Source organism: Gossypium arboreum, chromosome 11 (genome assembly GCF_025698485.1).
Source record: "Gossypium arboreum isolate Shixiya-1 chromosome 11, ASM2569848v2, whole genome shotgun sequence".
Classification (NCBI taxonomy): domain Eukaryota; kingdom Viridiplantae; phylum Streptophyta; class Magnoliopsida; order Malvales; family Malvaceae; genus Gossypium; species Gossypium arboreum.
This window is the reverse complement of record NC_069080.1, coordinates 129,256,592-129,272,915: the sequence shown is the minus strand read 5'-3', so window position 1 is coordinate 129,272,915 and position 16,324 is coordinate 129,256,592. Positions and strand designations below refer to the sequence as shown.

The window sequence follows — 16,324 nt, the reverse complement described above, 5'->3', positions numbered from 1 at the left end:
TACTGTGTACAGTGATGCATCACACGTGGGTTTGAGTTGCGTGTTAATGCAAGAGGGTAAGGTGGTTGCATATGCATCACGATAGCTTAAGCCTCATGAGGGAAACTATTTGACTCATGATTTAGAGTTGGCAGCAGTGATATTTGCACTTAAGATTTGGAGACATTACTTGTACGGAGAAAGGTGTATTATATACATTGACCATAAGAGTCTTAAGTATTTGTTGACTCAGAAGGAGCTGAACCTTAGGCAAAGGAGATGGATTGAGTTGCTTAAGGATTATGATTGTTCGATCGAGTATCACCCAAGCAAGGCTAATGTGGTAGCCGATGCTCTAAGTCGTAGAGTCAGATTCGATCCGAGAGCAATGTTTGCTCGTCGAGTCTCATATGATGATGGAAGTCTTGGTGAGTTGCAAGTGAGGCCAACCTGGGTGGATCAGATTAAAGAAAACAGTTGAACGATGAGTCTTTGGTCGCTCGTTTTCAACAAGTTAAGGAAGGGGAAACTTCTGAGTTTGGGAGCCAGAAGAGACGATGCAACAGCAATACCCTCATTTGTTTGGATTAGGTAAATTTCGAGGACGAAATTTCTTTAAGGAGGGTAGAGTTGTAACGCCCAATTTTCGGGAATCCGTGAATGTTGGCATAGGTTTAATTATGTTAGTGGGCCTCTAGAAAGCCCAAACTTAAGATAGAACCCGACAATTTTAGTTAATTTTGTTCCATAAGAAAAAGGGGTGAAATTATGAAATAGGACCTATGTGAAAATGTTTAAAAATGATATAGGCTAAATTGAAGTGGCCAAATAAATAGGAGTGCAAAATAGGAGGATTTGCATGACAAACCTCCCATTTTACATGAAGTGACCAACCATCATGTTGTTGTAGACAAAATGTACACTTGATATCCATAATTTATGGTACAAATTGATACAAATTGATAATAGGTTAGGTAAATGTTCCATGATAATGGGTTAGGTAAATGTTTCATGATAATAGGTTAGGTAAATATTCCATGATAATGGGTTAGGTAAATGTTTCATGATAAGAATTTCATGTCTTTTGTATTAAAGAATTAAATGGATGAAATATGAAGTTTTATTAAAAGAAAAAGGGGTGAAAAGAACAAAGTTTTGTCCATCTTTGTTCATCATAGCTGAAAGTTAGAGAAGAGAAAAGAGAGGAGAAAGCTCTTGAGTATTCGGTCATTAGGAGGAGGAAAATTGAAGGTAAGTTCTTGGTACCTTGCTTCTAATTTGAGGTTCATGAGTTCTTCTTGATTCTACCTTAACTCTTGAAGTATATTTTGATTTTTAGTTGTGTTGTGAGCATTTAGTCATGAATTAAAATGAAGGAAATGGTTGTTGTTTCATGTTCTTTTGATGAAAAATGGAAGATAGGTGAAGTTGAGCCAAACAAATGAGCATGCATGTGCCTTAGATGTTAAAGGAAAAATCAGCTAACATGTTGTGCTTTAAAATGATGAAATGGAGATTATACTTAAGTAAAATCATAGATATGTGATGATTGATTGGTGATATACATGTTTAAATAACAAGCATGCAAGTTAGGTGTGAAAGAGTGATTTGGTAATAAATCTGCTTGGGACAGCAGCAGTAACATGAATTTGGAAAATCACCATAAATTATGGGAGAAGAATTAGAAGCTGAATAAATTATGTAATTAAAGCTTATTGAGTCTAGTTTCTAATGAAATAAACAAGAACATATTTCGAATTCTGTACAATGAGAAATTTGATTCGTAATGAAGGGTGGTCAGATTAGTCAAACAGTGAAACATGGGAAACTTTGAGAAAATTCTGGTATTGATTGGCTAAACCAAAATTCTGAAAATTTTATGGATAGAAGATATATGAGTCTATTTTAGGAAAATTAACAGAACTTGATTTGGAGTTTCGTAGCTCCAGTTATAAATGATTTAGTGACTGTTGCTCAGGAAGACAGCTTGCAGTGAAATTATGATTATGTGGTAAACATTGACAAAAATTTGTTAATGAGTTGCTTATTGATTTCTTATAAACTTACTATGATCTGTAGGTGTGGTTGGCGAATATTGTAAGGGATTAATCGTAGTTCGTATTTGAATAGTTAGATTAACGTGTTAGTAATCCAATTGTAGGCGGTTCGTGTGTGGATCTCGTCAACATATCGTCGCAAAATGTGTGTAACTAACACCCACTTTCTTAGTCTAGATCGGCAAAAGCGAAAAGTCGAAATGCCGAAAAGCGGTATTTTGTAGATTTGCGAGTGTCACGAATGCTCGTGAGGTAAATCGATTAATGTTTTTGGTAAGCTGCAATGTTTGGACTGCAAAGTGCATGATTTCTATGCCCTCGATATTTTTGGGCTTAATGGGCCAAAATTGGAATGATGGGCCAACGGGCCCAAATTCGTAAGAACCCTCGATGCGTGATTCTATTAGTACGTGAAAAGTAGGAATATGCATGAAAACCCTAAAATAGATAAATTCTGAAATACCTTTAAAAGTGAAAATTTACGGTTTTACCCCTAGTAGATAAATTACCAAATACCCCTAGGGTTAAATTGACCTAAATGCATGTTTGATCTTTGTTATTTACTGCATGCCATGTTGTTATTATCTCGATGCATGGGATTGGGATATTGACAGAGGAAGTACTGAAAGTGGCTTGTCCAAGTCTTGGAGGCTTTGCCTCAATTATCGATAAGCTGAGCAAAGAAGGTCAAGAATGTGGAGTGTTAAATTTGGGTGGGTTGAGCTATTCCCACATGGAGTGTATGGCTGGTACGGGTGGAGTGTAGTGGTTGGTGGGTTGAGTAGTCTCCCCAAATGGGCTTGCATATGTTATTGATGTTGCATGTATTTTGAAATGGGCCTATGGGCCATACTGTTATCTGAATAAGGGGCTAAGGCCTAGTTTATTGTAATCTGAAAAGGGCTCTGGCCCAGTACCACTGTTACCTGAATGGGCTTAGGCTCAATAGGGCTTGAGCTGACTTGGGCTTTGAATGGGTTTTCCTTACACACTGAGTTTCCCCAAACTCACCCCTTTTATTTTCATCCACGCAGGAAATCCCCAACCATAGTGGGCTTGGAGCTGTGAGGGAATTCGGAGTGACCACCCGTTCTGAAAGTTTGATTTTCTTCTGGTGAACTGGACATCCTTTTAATTACGTTTGAGGTTTTGGGCTTTTAAATGTAATAAGGCCGCTTATTTATTTTTGATGGTTTTTAATATGTATTACTAAGATAGGTAATACTTATTTTAACTGTTGAAATTGGATAGCTTTAGGGCGCGATTTCAAAAACAACAGCTGATTTCAAAATAACGCGACAACAAGCAAAGCTTCCGCAATGAAAGTATTTTCCAAAATTAATCACTTTTCCTAAAAATGACTTAATCGAATCGGTTTCCTAGAAATATCCATGACGTTAAGGTGTGGCAATGGCGGTATGCATGTCTAGGATTGGATCCGAAGGGAGCTTGGTACTTAGCGATCCGATGGACTCACCACCTCTTTTCCGGTTTCCTACCGGTGCATGACTTCCATTCACTTTAACCCTTAATGAATTAATCTTTTGAACATCAAGTACGATTTTCTGGACTTAGAATGGAAAATTTTTTTTAACGTTTTTGATGTGGCATGCCGGATCCGGCTATAACTTCTGGGCCGGGTTTGGGGTGCTACAGGAACATCCTCCTCAAAAATTGAAAATTTGAAATTTCTCGTCTTTACAATCAGATCACGATTAAATCTTAGACTGAACTTGTATTTTTGAAAATCAAGACAACACGTGTTTATAAGATACCAATTTTGGGTGTCGCGAGGGTGCTAATACCTTCCTCGCGCGTAACCGACTCCCGGGCCCTACTTTACTCTAATTTTGACGTAGACCTAAACTTGGCCTTCTTTTGTTTTAAAAATAAATTTATTAGGTGTCCGATCACACCTCGGAAAAGATCGGTGGCGACTCCCTGTTTATTTTAAAATCAAATTTCAGTTTGTCAAGTTTTTACTCAATCTCCACAATTAGCGACCAAGCTAAAAATTTTTACGTCGCTACATTAGTTATGCTACATCTATGGCATTTTCCTACTTTTTGACAAAAATGTCATGAAACCTCTAAATCACTTTTCATGAAGTTTTTTTTTTGGTATTTTCGTGATGTTTACCATTTTTAGTGTAGTGTAAATTTGAACTCAAGAGTGATGTGCTTTATTAGTTATTCTACATAGTTTAGTCCATCATATCAAATAAATTAATTGGTATAATTATTAGTTATTCTACATAGTTTAATCCATCACATCAAAGGAAAATGAGAGAGAGACAAAGATAGAAAGACAAGGTTAAAGATTTTTTGTTAATATTAATCAATGCATTAATACGAATTACAAGGAGCTTGACTTATACAATTCACCGTTAGAGAATTATGTCCTTTTCACACCATAAAAATGTTTTTATAAAAGTATAATTCATTTTTTATTTGTAAGGGTGACTCAACGTAAATTTTCACCTTTTAAATTAAAATTAACGGAAAGATTCAATTTGAATATAAAATCAAAAGTAATTATAAATTTATTTAACTGATTTTAAATGATAGGCTTATTATATTTACATGAAACCTTTATCCAAAAATGTGATAATAATTATTTATTTGAGTATACATTACAAATAAATTTTAACCTATATACTGATAACAAAATTTAAGACTTCTTTAGATTTGAGATTTCTTTTCTTTTCTAAAAAAAAAATTCATGAGCTTCAAATGGTTGTTCAGTTTGATTAATATACTAAATGGCATATAATTGAAAATTGAAATGGTTGAAAATGATATTGATTTTATTCTCATTAATAAAATAGTGGTTTATAACTAACAATGTTTTCATTGCAGGTCATCTTCCATCAGGAATATTTGATAACCTTTCAAAATTGCAAATCCTCAATTTAGAATCAAATCAGATTTCCGGTAAAATTCCATATAGCGTATTCAAGTGTAAAGAGTTGAGGATTTTATCATTGCGTAACAACTATTTGGAGGGAAGTTTGCCTATAGAAATTGGGAATTTGACTATGCTCCAATATTTGTTTCTTGGTGGCAACAACCTCATAAGGTAAACAATTTTCATTATTGTTTCATTCACTTTTTTCTTATTTAATTTCAACTAATAATTGTTTGAAAAATTGAAGCATGACTTTAAACAATGAAACTTAGTTAAGTGTAAATCTTTAATGGTTTTATGTCAATTGAGCCATCAACCAATTATTTGGTTTAGGAGTTTGTTTGTAATTTTCTTTCCTATTTTAGCATGTGTCTGTATTTAGCATCTCATGTTTTACTAACCGTTTTGGTCAGTTCTACCCTTTTAGGATATTTATATATATTTTTTATTTTGGCCGAGAAAAATACTTACATAAACTTCTCTGAATGACATATCTTGCTTTTATAATATTCTTAAAAATAACTTTTTACTTCTAATTTCACTAAAAGTAAATTTATCTGGTGATAAGAAAAGAGTTAAATTTTACATTAAACTAAACTAAGATTTGATTTTTAATTTGGACCTACTTTGTACCCTTTGGAATCCCACAAGACTTGTAACTACCTATTTCTTCTACCCTTTAGATTTGCCTTATTATCTATGTGTTGATATTATTGAATGGGAAAGAAATAGAGTACATGATTTCTCTTAACTTTGATTACAGAGTACATAGTTGATAATATATGCAGACTTATACCTACTCGTATTGATAACACCACCCATTGCCATTCCCTCGTTCTCTTCTTCACACAACTCTTACAGCCTCACAAAATACAACCCGCAATCAACTTTGATTTTTGACGATTTTAAGAATTTTTTTAAAAAAATTAGTAAATTTTAACAATTTTAATGATATGTTTTAGGTGAAATTCCGTCGATTATTGGAACCCTTACTTCTCTCGTGTTCATCGGTTTTGTTAATAACAACTTAACAGGTATAATATCATCTTTATTTTCCTTTTTGTTGTTACTGTTATAATACTTATAATAGAATCATGCTATATATTACTAAATAACTTTTCAATCTTTTAACTTTTTACTATAATACTTTTGGCTTAAAACAATTAATTACACATTCAATCCTTTAACTACTTTAAAATTAGAAAAATATAAGAATAAGAAAAATATCAATAATTTGAATTGCAAATTACTTAAATTCAGTAAATCAAATATGATTATTTAAATATTAAACTCGTTGGCAGCATTACATTCAACAAAATTTAACATTATTTATAATGATAGAAAAAACTATACATTATGCTATAATTTAGGTTTCAAAAATGTTAACTCATAAGAACATGTCAAGATTTAGATAAAAGTTTATATCTATTTATAATTTTATATTTTCATTTTAAATTTAAAATTTCAGCTAAGAATTGCATAACACAATAAGAACGAAATAGTCATTCTCATGCAACTAAGAAAGGGTTAGATGTTGCGAAATAAATTAATCATTCATTTTGTACACTCCATTCATGTGTATACATAGCAAATATTATTTATTTCCAATTTTTCTTCCAAAGAAAGTTAAAGTTATGAATATTGTTTCATTAAAAAAAGTTATGAATATTTTTGTGTCTTATGTGTAAACATTATTATATTTTTTAATAAAATGTTTTATATAAAAATATAAAATGATAAAATACTCTCAAATAAATATTTGTTACTTTATAAAAAAATACCTAACTCATAAATTAATACCTAAACCATGTCATTTTTCCCAAGTTGATTCCTAAACTCTCTTTTTTATTAGTAGTGATAACTAAACTATACTCCGTTATCCAAATGCCTCAAGATTACATATAAGATATTTTAACTATTAGGATTTGATTTTTCATTCAATCACATATATGTATCTCTTATCTAGGAGCCATCTGCTCTAATGCTTAATACAAGGCATCTCCTCCAATTGAACTTGGTAGATGTCATATTAATCTTTCAATTATTTTACTCATTTCTTATTAGATTAAATTATAATTTGGACGTATTTCTTAGCCTTTTGGAAACAATTTTTTTAAAAAAGTATTAAATTAACATCAAACTTGTAACGTACTAAACTATTGCTATCCACTTGATTTGCCTTAATTAATTTTTGGTCTGCCATAGTTGATGGTATGAGAGAAATAGAATATATAAATTATTAGTTATATGTTTTTCATCTATTTTAGAAATCTTATTTCTCTCAAGTACATTATTCTTTCCAATAACTACTTAACAAATATAATATCATTTTTTCATCAAAAATTTCTTCTCCTTTGTTGTTACATTTATGTAATTCCTTTTAGTTGTTCCATATTATTAATTAGCTTTACAATCTTTTTAGTTTCTTAATATTTTACTTTTAGCTTAAAAATAGGGCAACTATTTTTAGTATAAGAAACAAATTTGAGTTACAAATTGTCAAAAGTTTAACTGTGTTCGAGTATTTATTAAAATTTCTCTATATCTTGGGTTACTTCTAAGTTAGCTATTCACATTAAACATAAATTTAAAAAAGTACACACACAAAGATAGCATAATTCTAGCACCAAGCTATTTTGACTAATTTATTTATATTTTTTGGTGAAATCCCATCAACTATTGGAAACTTGACCACTCTCGAAGCTATTGGTCTTTCTAATAACAACTTATCAAGTATAATATCATTTTTTTTTTTTGCTGTTACATTTATGCAATCCCTTTTAGTTGTTATATATTATTAATTAGCTTTTGACTTAAAAAATTAATTATACATTTAATACTTTAACTATTTTAACATAAGAAAAATATAGGAAATATTGGTACAAGTAAAAAGAGAGCAATAGTTTGAATTACAAACTATAGAACTTTAATGCTGGAAATCTGAATAATTTGAATATTGAACTTAAAAGAATCCACATAAAATCTAAAATATATTATTTTTTTTAACAAAATTAAATAAATCAAGGCGTTACAATTCTACCCCCTAAAAAAAATTTCAGCCTCGAAATTTATCTAATCTGAACATATGAGGATACTACTGACGAATCGAGTCCTCAAGTTCTCATGTGGCTTCTTCTGTGCTATGATTCCGCCACAGAACCTTAACTAATGGAATAGACTTTCTCCTCAAAATTTTTACATCACGATCTAGAATCTAAACAGGCTCCTCTTCAAATGTTAAATCTGGTCTAACCTTAATCTCTTCAACAGAAACAACGTGAGATGAGTCAGACCGATACCGCCTCAACATAGAGATGAAAAATATGTCATGGATACGGTCTAACTCTGGAGGTAACTCCAATTAATAAGCAAGCGGTCTCACACGCTTCAAAATCTGATACAACCTAATGAACCTAGGGCTTAACTTGCCCTTACGTCCGAACCGTAGGACCTTCTTCCATGGAAACTCCTTAAGGAAAACAAAATCAAGCACAAAGTACTCAATATCCCTCCTTTTCAGATCTGCATAGGACTTCTGTCTATCAGGAGCTGCCTTAAGATGATCCCAAATTAATCTGACTTTGTCTTCAGTCATGGAAACCAACTCAGGACCCAAAACCCGTCATTCACCCAACTTAGTCCAACACAGCGGAGTACAACACTTACGACCATATAGAGCCTCTTAAGGTGCCATCTAAATGCTAGATTGAAAACTATTATTGTAGTCAAACTCAGCTAACAGAAGAAAATCCTCCCAACTTCCCTGGAAATCAATTACACAACTTCGAAGCATATCCTCTAGTATCTGAATCACCCTCTCAGATTGACTATCGGTCTGAGGATAGAACGCAGTACTGAAGTTTTTCCAAAATCAAGAAGTGAAGCAAGGATCCATATAAAAAATTATTGAAACCAGAACCCTGTGAAGTCTCACAATCTCAGAAATGTAGAGCTTGGCCAACTTCTGCAGTGAATAATCTATCCAAACTGGAATGAAATGGCCAGACTTGGTCAACCGATCCACGATAACCCATACAGAATCCTTCTTAGTCGGTGTTAAAGGCAACCACTAATAAAGTCCATAGTCACATGTTCCTATTTCCATAAAGGAATCTTAACAGGTTAGAGCAAACCCAAAGGCAACTGGTACTTAGCCTTAATTTGCTAACACGTTAGACAATGAGAAACAAAATCAGTTACCTCTCGTTTTAAACCCGACCACCAATATAGTTCACGAAAATCCCGATACATCTTATTTCCACCAGGATGCATAGCATAAGGGTTACTATATGCTTCCCTCAGAATCAACTATCTCAAATCAAAGTCGTTTAGTACACAAAATCATCCTTGAAGGCACAAAACCCTATCACTATTCAGCCTAAAATTAGACATATTACCACTCTCTCCTTGATGGAACGCAGAACTAGAGAACCATCTTTCAATTGCTTATTCCGAATTTGATCAATCCAAGTCGTCTTAAATTGTAACTCGGGTAGCAGACTCTCATCCTCAAATAAACTTAGGCGAGCAACATCGCCTTCAGACTAGACATTACTCTAAGACTAAGAGCATCGGCTACCACATTGGCCTTATCAGAGTGATACTCTATTCTGCAATTGTAATCCTTAAGCAACTCAATCCATCTATAGTGCCTAAGGTTCAACTCCTTTTGAGTAAAGAGGTACTTAACGCTTTTGTGATTGGTGTAGATGACACAACTCTCACCATACAGATAGTGCCTCCAAATCTTTAAGGTAAAAACCATGAAAGCCAACTCGAGATCGTACGTTAGATAATTTTCCTCATGTGACTTAAGCTGTCGGGACGCATAAGCCACAACCTTACCATCTTGCATCAGAACACACCCTAAACTGACATTTGACGCATCACTAGAAACCATGAACTCCTTACCAAACTCAGGCTATATCAGAATAGAAGCTTGAGTCAAAACAAACTTGAGCTTCTTAAAGCTTGATTGTTGCTCATCAGTCCAAACAAAAAGAGCATTCTTGTGTAAACCCTTAGTCAGAGAAGCTGTAATTAACGAGAACCCTTCAACAAACTTCCGATGATAACCCACAAGACCTAGAAAACTGTAAATCTCTAAAACATTCTTAGCCTGTTTCCAATTAAATATAACCTCAATATTTTTAGGATCCACTTGGATCTCCTCCGCAAAAACCACATGGCCCAAAAAAGTTACTTTCGGCAACCAGAATTCACACTTGCTCAACTTAGCGTAGAACTGTTTCTCTTGAAGTAACTGAAAGACTACTTGAAGATGCTCATATGACACCAAGACGATGAACAGTGAGTTACACAGCCTAGACATACGCTCGTGTGTACCCTACACTAATATGGCCTGGACACATACTTGTGTCCTTTGCCTGTATGACCTTAAATCGATGAATAGTGAGTTACACGATCAACCACATGGCCTGGAACACGATCGTATGGCTCACTCAACTTGGACACACTCTAATGTGCCTAGCCATGTGGCGTCAATAGCCACTATTTTCGGTAATCAAAACTCACAAAAATTAAGATTTTTGGCACGCACTTGAAGAGATTTCGAAGCAACAACAACAAGGAGGATCTTAGAAGCCTAAAACAAGCATTCAATTACACAATTAAGTCATTTTATCGACAACCATTCCCAATTACAGTCCTAAACTCAAGTCGAAAGTTTCGACACTAAAATTTCAATTAACTTAATTCTTACCGAAAATTCAACGGCAATAGTTGTAATTGGTGTCTTGTTCACCACTTCCAATATTTCTGCCTAAATAGAAAATCAACAATCCTCTATCAGCGATTCACATGGAATCATAATACTTAACTTAGAGCCACTTATGAAGAACAAAAGGAAAACCGTGCAAACAACTGATTGGCTTACTCGCTAGCATTTCGATTGATGCGATTTACAGTGTATAATCTCTATTAGATCGTATCCACTTATGACCACAATCAAAATGAAGAAAAAGGAAAGTAAAATTATTGGAAAGAAAAAGGGAAAAAAAGATGAACAAGACACAAGAAAAAAATGAAGAAGAAAATGATACTTTAAAATTCTATTAACTTCCAATCAACTTCCAACACTTAGTGAACTATAATATATTCCAAAATTCGAACTTGAATGAACTATCGTATATTCAAAGATTCAAACTCGAAACCAAACAAGATACAAACAAATGCTTAACCAGTGAACCAACAGACTCATTCTTGACATAGGATCACACAGATTTACACTTAGCTATGTGATGCATGAATGGGGGTTATTCTAAAATAATAAAACTCTGAACGACACAACTCAAACTCCAGACCTCAAACACATAAGCAAGAAACAGAACAAAAAATATAGATATTTAATTACTATAAATTCTTACAATTAAATTCTCAAAAATTTGGGGCTTTACCTATTATACGCAAATTCAATCAATGGCAAATACTTTTCCCACGTATATTCAAACTCAAGAATGTAACATTGTAACATATCTTCGATTATCTGAATAATTAGCTCAGATTGACCATCCGTCTGTAGGTGAAATGCGGTACTGAAATGTAGCTTTGTACCCAGTGCATCTTGCAATTTCTTCAAAAACTGTGAAGTAAACCTTGGATCTCTATCCAAAACAATAGATAGTGGCACCCCGTGCAATCGTACAATCTCTGAAATATACAACTCAGCTAATTTGTCAAGCAAATAGCCCGTATGTATCGGAATGTAATGAGCCGATTTTGTCAATCTATCAACAACAACCCAAATCGTATCTTTCTTCCTCGGAGATAGTGGCAACCCTAACACAAAATCTATCGTTATTCTGTCCCATTTTTACTCGGGAATCATAATAGGCTGTAATAAACCTGACGACACTTGATGCTCAGCTTTAACTTGCTGACAAATCAAACATTTTGATACAAATTCAGAGATATCACGTTTCATACCAGACCACTAGTAAAGCCGTTTCAAGTCATTATACATTTTTGTTCTTCCCAGATGAACAGATAAACAACTACTGTATGCTTCAGTCAAAATCATCTAAATCAACTCTGAATTTCTCGAAACACATATTCGGCCTCTGAATTTCAAGCAATCATTAGCACCAAATTGTAACTCTGAATCAAGGTTCGAATCACATTGAGCTTGTTTTGCTAACATTTCTTTATCAACTTTCTGAGCTTCACGAATCTGCTGTAAAAACAACGGTCTCGCTTTCAACTCAGCTACAATCAAACCATCGTCAAGTAGAGCTAACTGAGCATTCATCACACGCAAAGCAAATAATGATTTTCGGCTCAAAGCGTCAGCAACAACATTTGTTTTTCCCAGATGATAGTCGATCACTAACTCATAGTCCTTTAGCAACTCAATCCATCTCCGTTGTCGTAAATTTAGATCTTTCTGAGTCATTATGTATTTCTGACTTTTATGATCAGAATAAACATGAAATTTTTCACCGAACAACTAATGAAGCCAAATCTTCAATGCAAACACAATGGCTGCTAACTCTAAATCATGTGTCAGGTAATTCTTTTTATGCGGCTTCAATTGTCTTGAGGCATAAGCTATAACTTTGCCTTCCTGCATTAAAACGCAGCCCAAACTATTCAACAATGCATTACTATAAATCACAAATTCTTTACCCGATTCCGGCTGAATTAACACTGGAGCTTTAGTCAATAGAGCTTTTAACTGATCAAAACTTTTCTGACATTTATCGGACCATTCAAACTTAATGTTTTTCTGAAGCAATCTCATCATCGGAGTTGCAATCATCGAAAATCCTTTTACAAATCTTTTATAATAACTGGCTAGTCCCAGAAAGCAACGAACTTTAGATATATCTCTTAGAGGTTTCCAATCTATTATTGCAGAAATCTTACTCGGATCAACTCGTATACTCGATGCTGACACTATATGCCTTAGAAAACCAACTTCTCGCAACCAGAATTCACATTTTCTGAACTTTACAAATAGCTGCTTATCTCACAGAGTCTGTAGCACAATCCTCAGATGCTCGGTATGCTCAGATTCATCATGTGAATAAATTAATATGTCATCAATGAATACCACAACAAATCAATTTAGGTACGGTCTGAAAATCTAGTTCATCAAATCCATAAAGACTGCAGGAGCATTCGTTAGTCGGAAAGGCATAACCAAAAATTCATAATGTCCGTACCTCTTTCGAAAAGTAGTTTTCGGCACATTGGCGTCTTTAACTCGCAACTGATAATAACCCGATCTCATATCTATCTTTTAAAACATTATTGCCCCCTTTCAACTAATCAAATAAATCATCTATCTGCGACAGAGGATATTTACTCTTAATAGTCACTTTATTGAGCTACCGATAGTCAATGCACATTCTCATAGTCCCGTCTTTCTTTTTCAAGAATAAAGCCAGTATACCCTAGGGAGAAAAAGTCAGTCAAGTGAAACCTCTATTTGTCAATTCTTCCAACTGAGATTTCAATTATTTCAATTTAGTCGGAGCCATTTTGTACGGAGCTATCGATATCGGAGTTATTCTCGGCACTAACTCAATACTAAATTCAACTTCCCAAATCGGTGGTAATTCCGGTAACTCTTTAGGAAACACATCCAGATATTCACATACAACTAGTACTGATTCAATCTTCTTTTCCGTCACTTTCTTATCAAACACATAAGCAAAATAAGCTTCGTAACCCTTTTTCACATATTTTTGAGCTGATATCGATGAAATCACTGCTGGTTAGCCATTCAAATCATCTGACTTAATTTGAATAATCTTATTATTTTGACACCTCAAATCAATCGTCTTTCGTTTGCAGTTTACTATAGCATCATGCAGCGTTAACCAATCCATACCCAGAATTATATCAAATTCATCAAATGGCAACAACGTCAGATCGGCCAGAAAATAAGAATCCCGAATCATCAATGAATAGTTCTTACACACTTTATCAACCAAAACACACTTACCTAAGGGGTTCAATACTCTAATCACAAATTCAACAGAGTACAGGAAAAGTCTTACTGGATACTAATTCATGCATATATAGGAATGAGTTGATCCTAGATCTATCAATACAATTACATTAGTATCATAAAGAGTGAAAGTATCGGTAATAACATCTGGAGATGACACTTCTTCGCCAGCACGAATAGTGTAGGCTCTAGCAGGTGCTATGGCCTCATATCTCACAGCTGTACTACCACTCACGTTTCTAGCACTTCGAGGTGGTCTCCCTCTGGTGGCCGATGTATTCCTCGATCTTGCATTTTGAAAATTATCTTTCTAAGCCAATTTAGGAGAATCTCGAATGAAATGGTCTCGTAAACCGCATTTGTAACAGACTCTAATGTTATACTTGCCCCAACATTTATCAAAGTGTCGTCTTCTACACTGTTGACACTCGAGTTTATTGTTTCTGACAGTAGCAATACTTGATTCCATGGTAACTTGAGCCTTAGGATGGGAGTATTGTTTCACACGATCTCTATTTGAATAATCGGCTGAAGCATTTGAATGATTGTATGCATCTTTGGATTTCTTTGACGAAGATTGATTTGGTTTATTCATCAATCTTTTTCTCGAATCTCTAGCATCAGAATCTACTTTTCTTTTCTTTTTACTGAGCTCTTCGCCTTTACAGACACTTTCAACTAAAACAACGAATTTGGTCTGATCAAGAATTCCGACCAAAATTTTGATATCTTCATTCAATCACTTAACAAATCATTTACACATATTAGCTTTGGTTGATACATATTCTCATGCATATTTACTCAACCTCACGAACTCATATTCATACTGTCACAGTCATGCGACCCTGTTTCAACTCAAGGAACTCTTTCCATTTTTGATCAATAAACCTCTGGCTAATATATTTCTTTCTGAACTCTGTTTGAAAGAACTCTCAGGTAACCCGTTCTCCCAGAACCACAAATATTAATGTGTTCCACCACTAGTACGCAGTATCTCTCAAGAGTGAAACCGCACATTTAATACATGCCTCGAGTGTACACGACAACTCATCAAATACCCTGATCGTGTTTTCAAGCCAGAATTCAGCTCGTTCAGTATCATCATCATCAGTAGCCTTGAACTCTTTAGCCCTATATTTTTGAATTTTATTAACTAGAGGTTTATTCAAATGTATCAGATCAACAACTTGAGGCATCACAGGTAAGTGTGGAGGATTAGGCGGGGAGTGGAGGTTGTTGAGCAGCCGAATTAGTTCTAATGTACTCTGTGAACCACTTATCCACTATTTAGAAGAAGCCTTGCTTAACCTCTCCCTCGTGGCTGTTCGTTATCGGCCTAGAATCAGTTGGCGCTGCCCCTTGAGCGGGAGCAGACGCATTACTTTCTATATCATCTGCTAGAGCTCGTTCGAGATCCATTACTATACGAAAACATATTTTAACTATCAGGAATCATCACACTATCGCAGTTTATATATATGGCATGTATAACTAGACTCTCACACACTATGTTAGTCCTAGAATCGACTAAACCGTAGCTCTGATACCAATAAAATGTAACACCCCTAACCCGGATCTATCGTCAAACTAGGGTTAAGAGGCATTATCGAACCATTCACATCATTATACAAAATTTCACATATAATAAACATTTACAATCAAATAACATTTATTCATATTCACAATGTCCCTTATAAAGGTCCATGGAACCTTAAAACATGCTTAAAAATGGTTTAAGACTAAACTGATCACATACAAAAATTTTCAATACTTGGAAAAATTTTCTAACTTACAGACATCACACACCCGTGTGAAAAAGCTGTGTGTCTCACACGACCACCAGACACGCCCGTGTCACAGGTTGTGTGAAAACAGGGCATACATACTAACTTGGGTCACATGACACACGCCCGTGTGTCTAGGCCGTGTAACTCACTGTTTGTTTCTTAATTAAGCTTCAGGGGACACACGGTCGTGTACTAAAGCCATGTGTCACACACGGTCAAGCCATACGCCCGTGTGCTCAGTCGTATGGACGAAAAATAGGTTTATTTTAAACCACATTTGCTCACCCAATTTCATTCACCTACAAAAGCTCAAATAACACCATTTCACATACTAATATACAACCAAATCAATACCATTTTATGCATTAAACATACCATACCAACTTTTCCATTTCATCAAACCATATCTTATACATTTGTCTAACCTGAACATGCCAAATTCATATATCAAAAATCATCCATACCAACTAGTCCTAGTAAGCATTTACTCACCATTCAAATAACCAATTCAACCTCCTAAATCATACTATAATATGCCATTTCTCAACCACAAAACACTATCAACATTTCACCATATAATCCACCATATAACCATCAAAGCAACCACCCAAATTTGCCAA

The 16,324-nt window shown here is 34.4% G+C and overlaps 1 protein-coding gene and 1 long non-coding RNA gene across 2 annotated transcripts; one reads left to right on the top strand and one right to left on the bottom strand.

The window, feature by feature from the left end:
- Positions 1 to 850: 850 nt before the first annotated feature.
- LOC128283593 (uncharacterized) lies at positions 851 to 3,312 on the top strand. The gene is made up of 2 exons (XR_008273975.1): positions 851 to 1,230; positions 3,071 to 3,312. It is a non-coding gene; the product is annotated as an uncharacterized LOC128283593 (long non-coding RNA).
- Positions 3,313 to 8,637: 5,325 nt separating this feature from the next.
- Positions 8,638 to 10,275, bottom strand: LOC108472191 (uncharacterized). Its single transcript, XM_017773696.1, has 5 exons — positions 9,899 to 10,275; positions 9,499 to 9,553; positions 9,144 to 9,251; positions 8,863 to 9,012; positions 8,638 to 8,778 (listed from the first exon to the last, which is right to left on the bottom strand). Exons 1-5 carry the CDS (start codon positions 10,273 to 10,275, stop codon positions 8,638 to 8,640), a joined length of 831 nt encoding a protein of 276 aa, XP_017629185.1.
- Between the last annotated feature and the right edge of the window lie 6,049 nt (positions 10,276 to 16,324).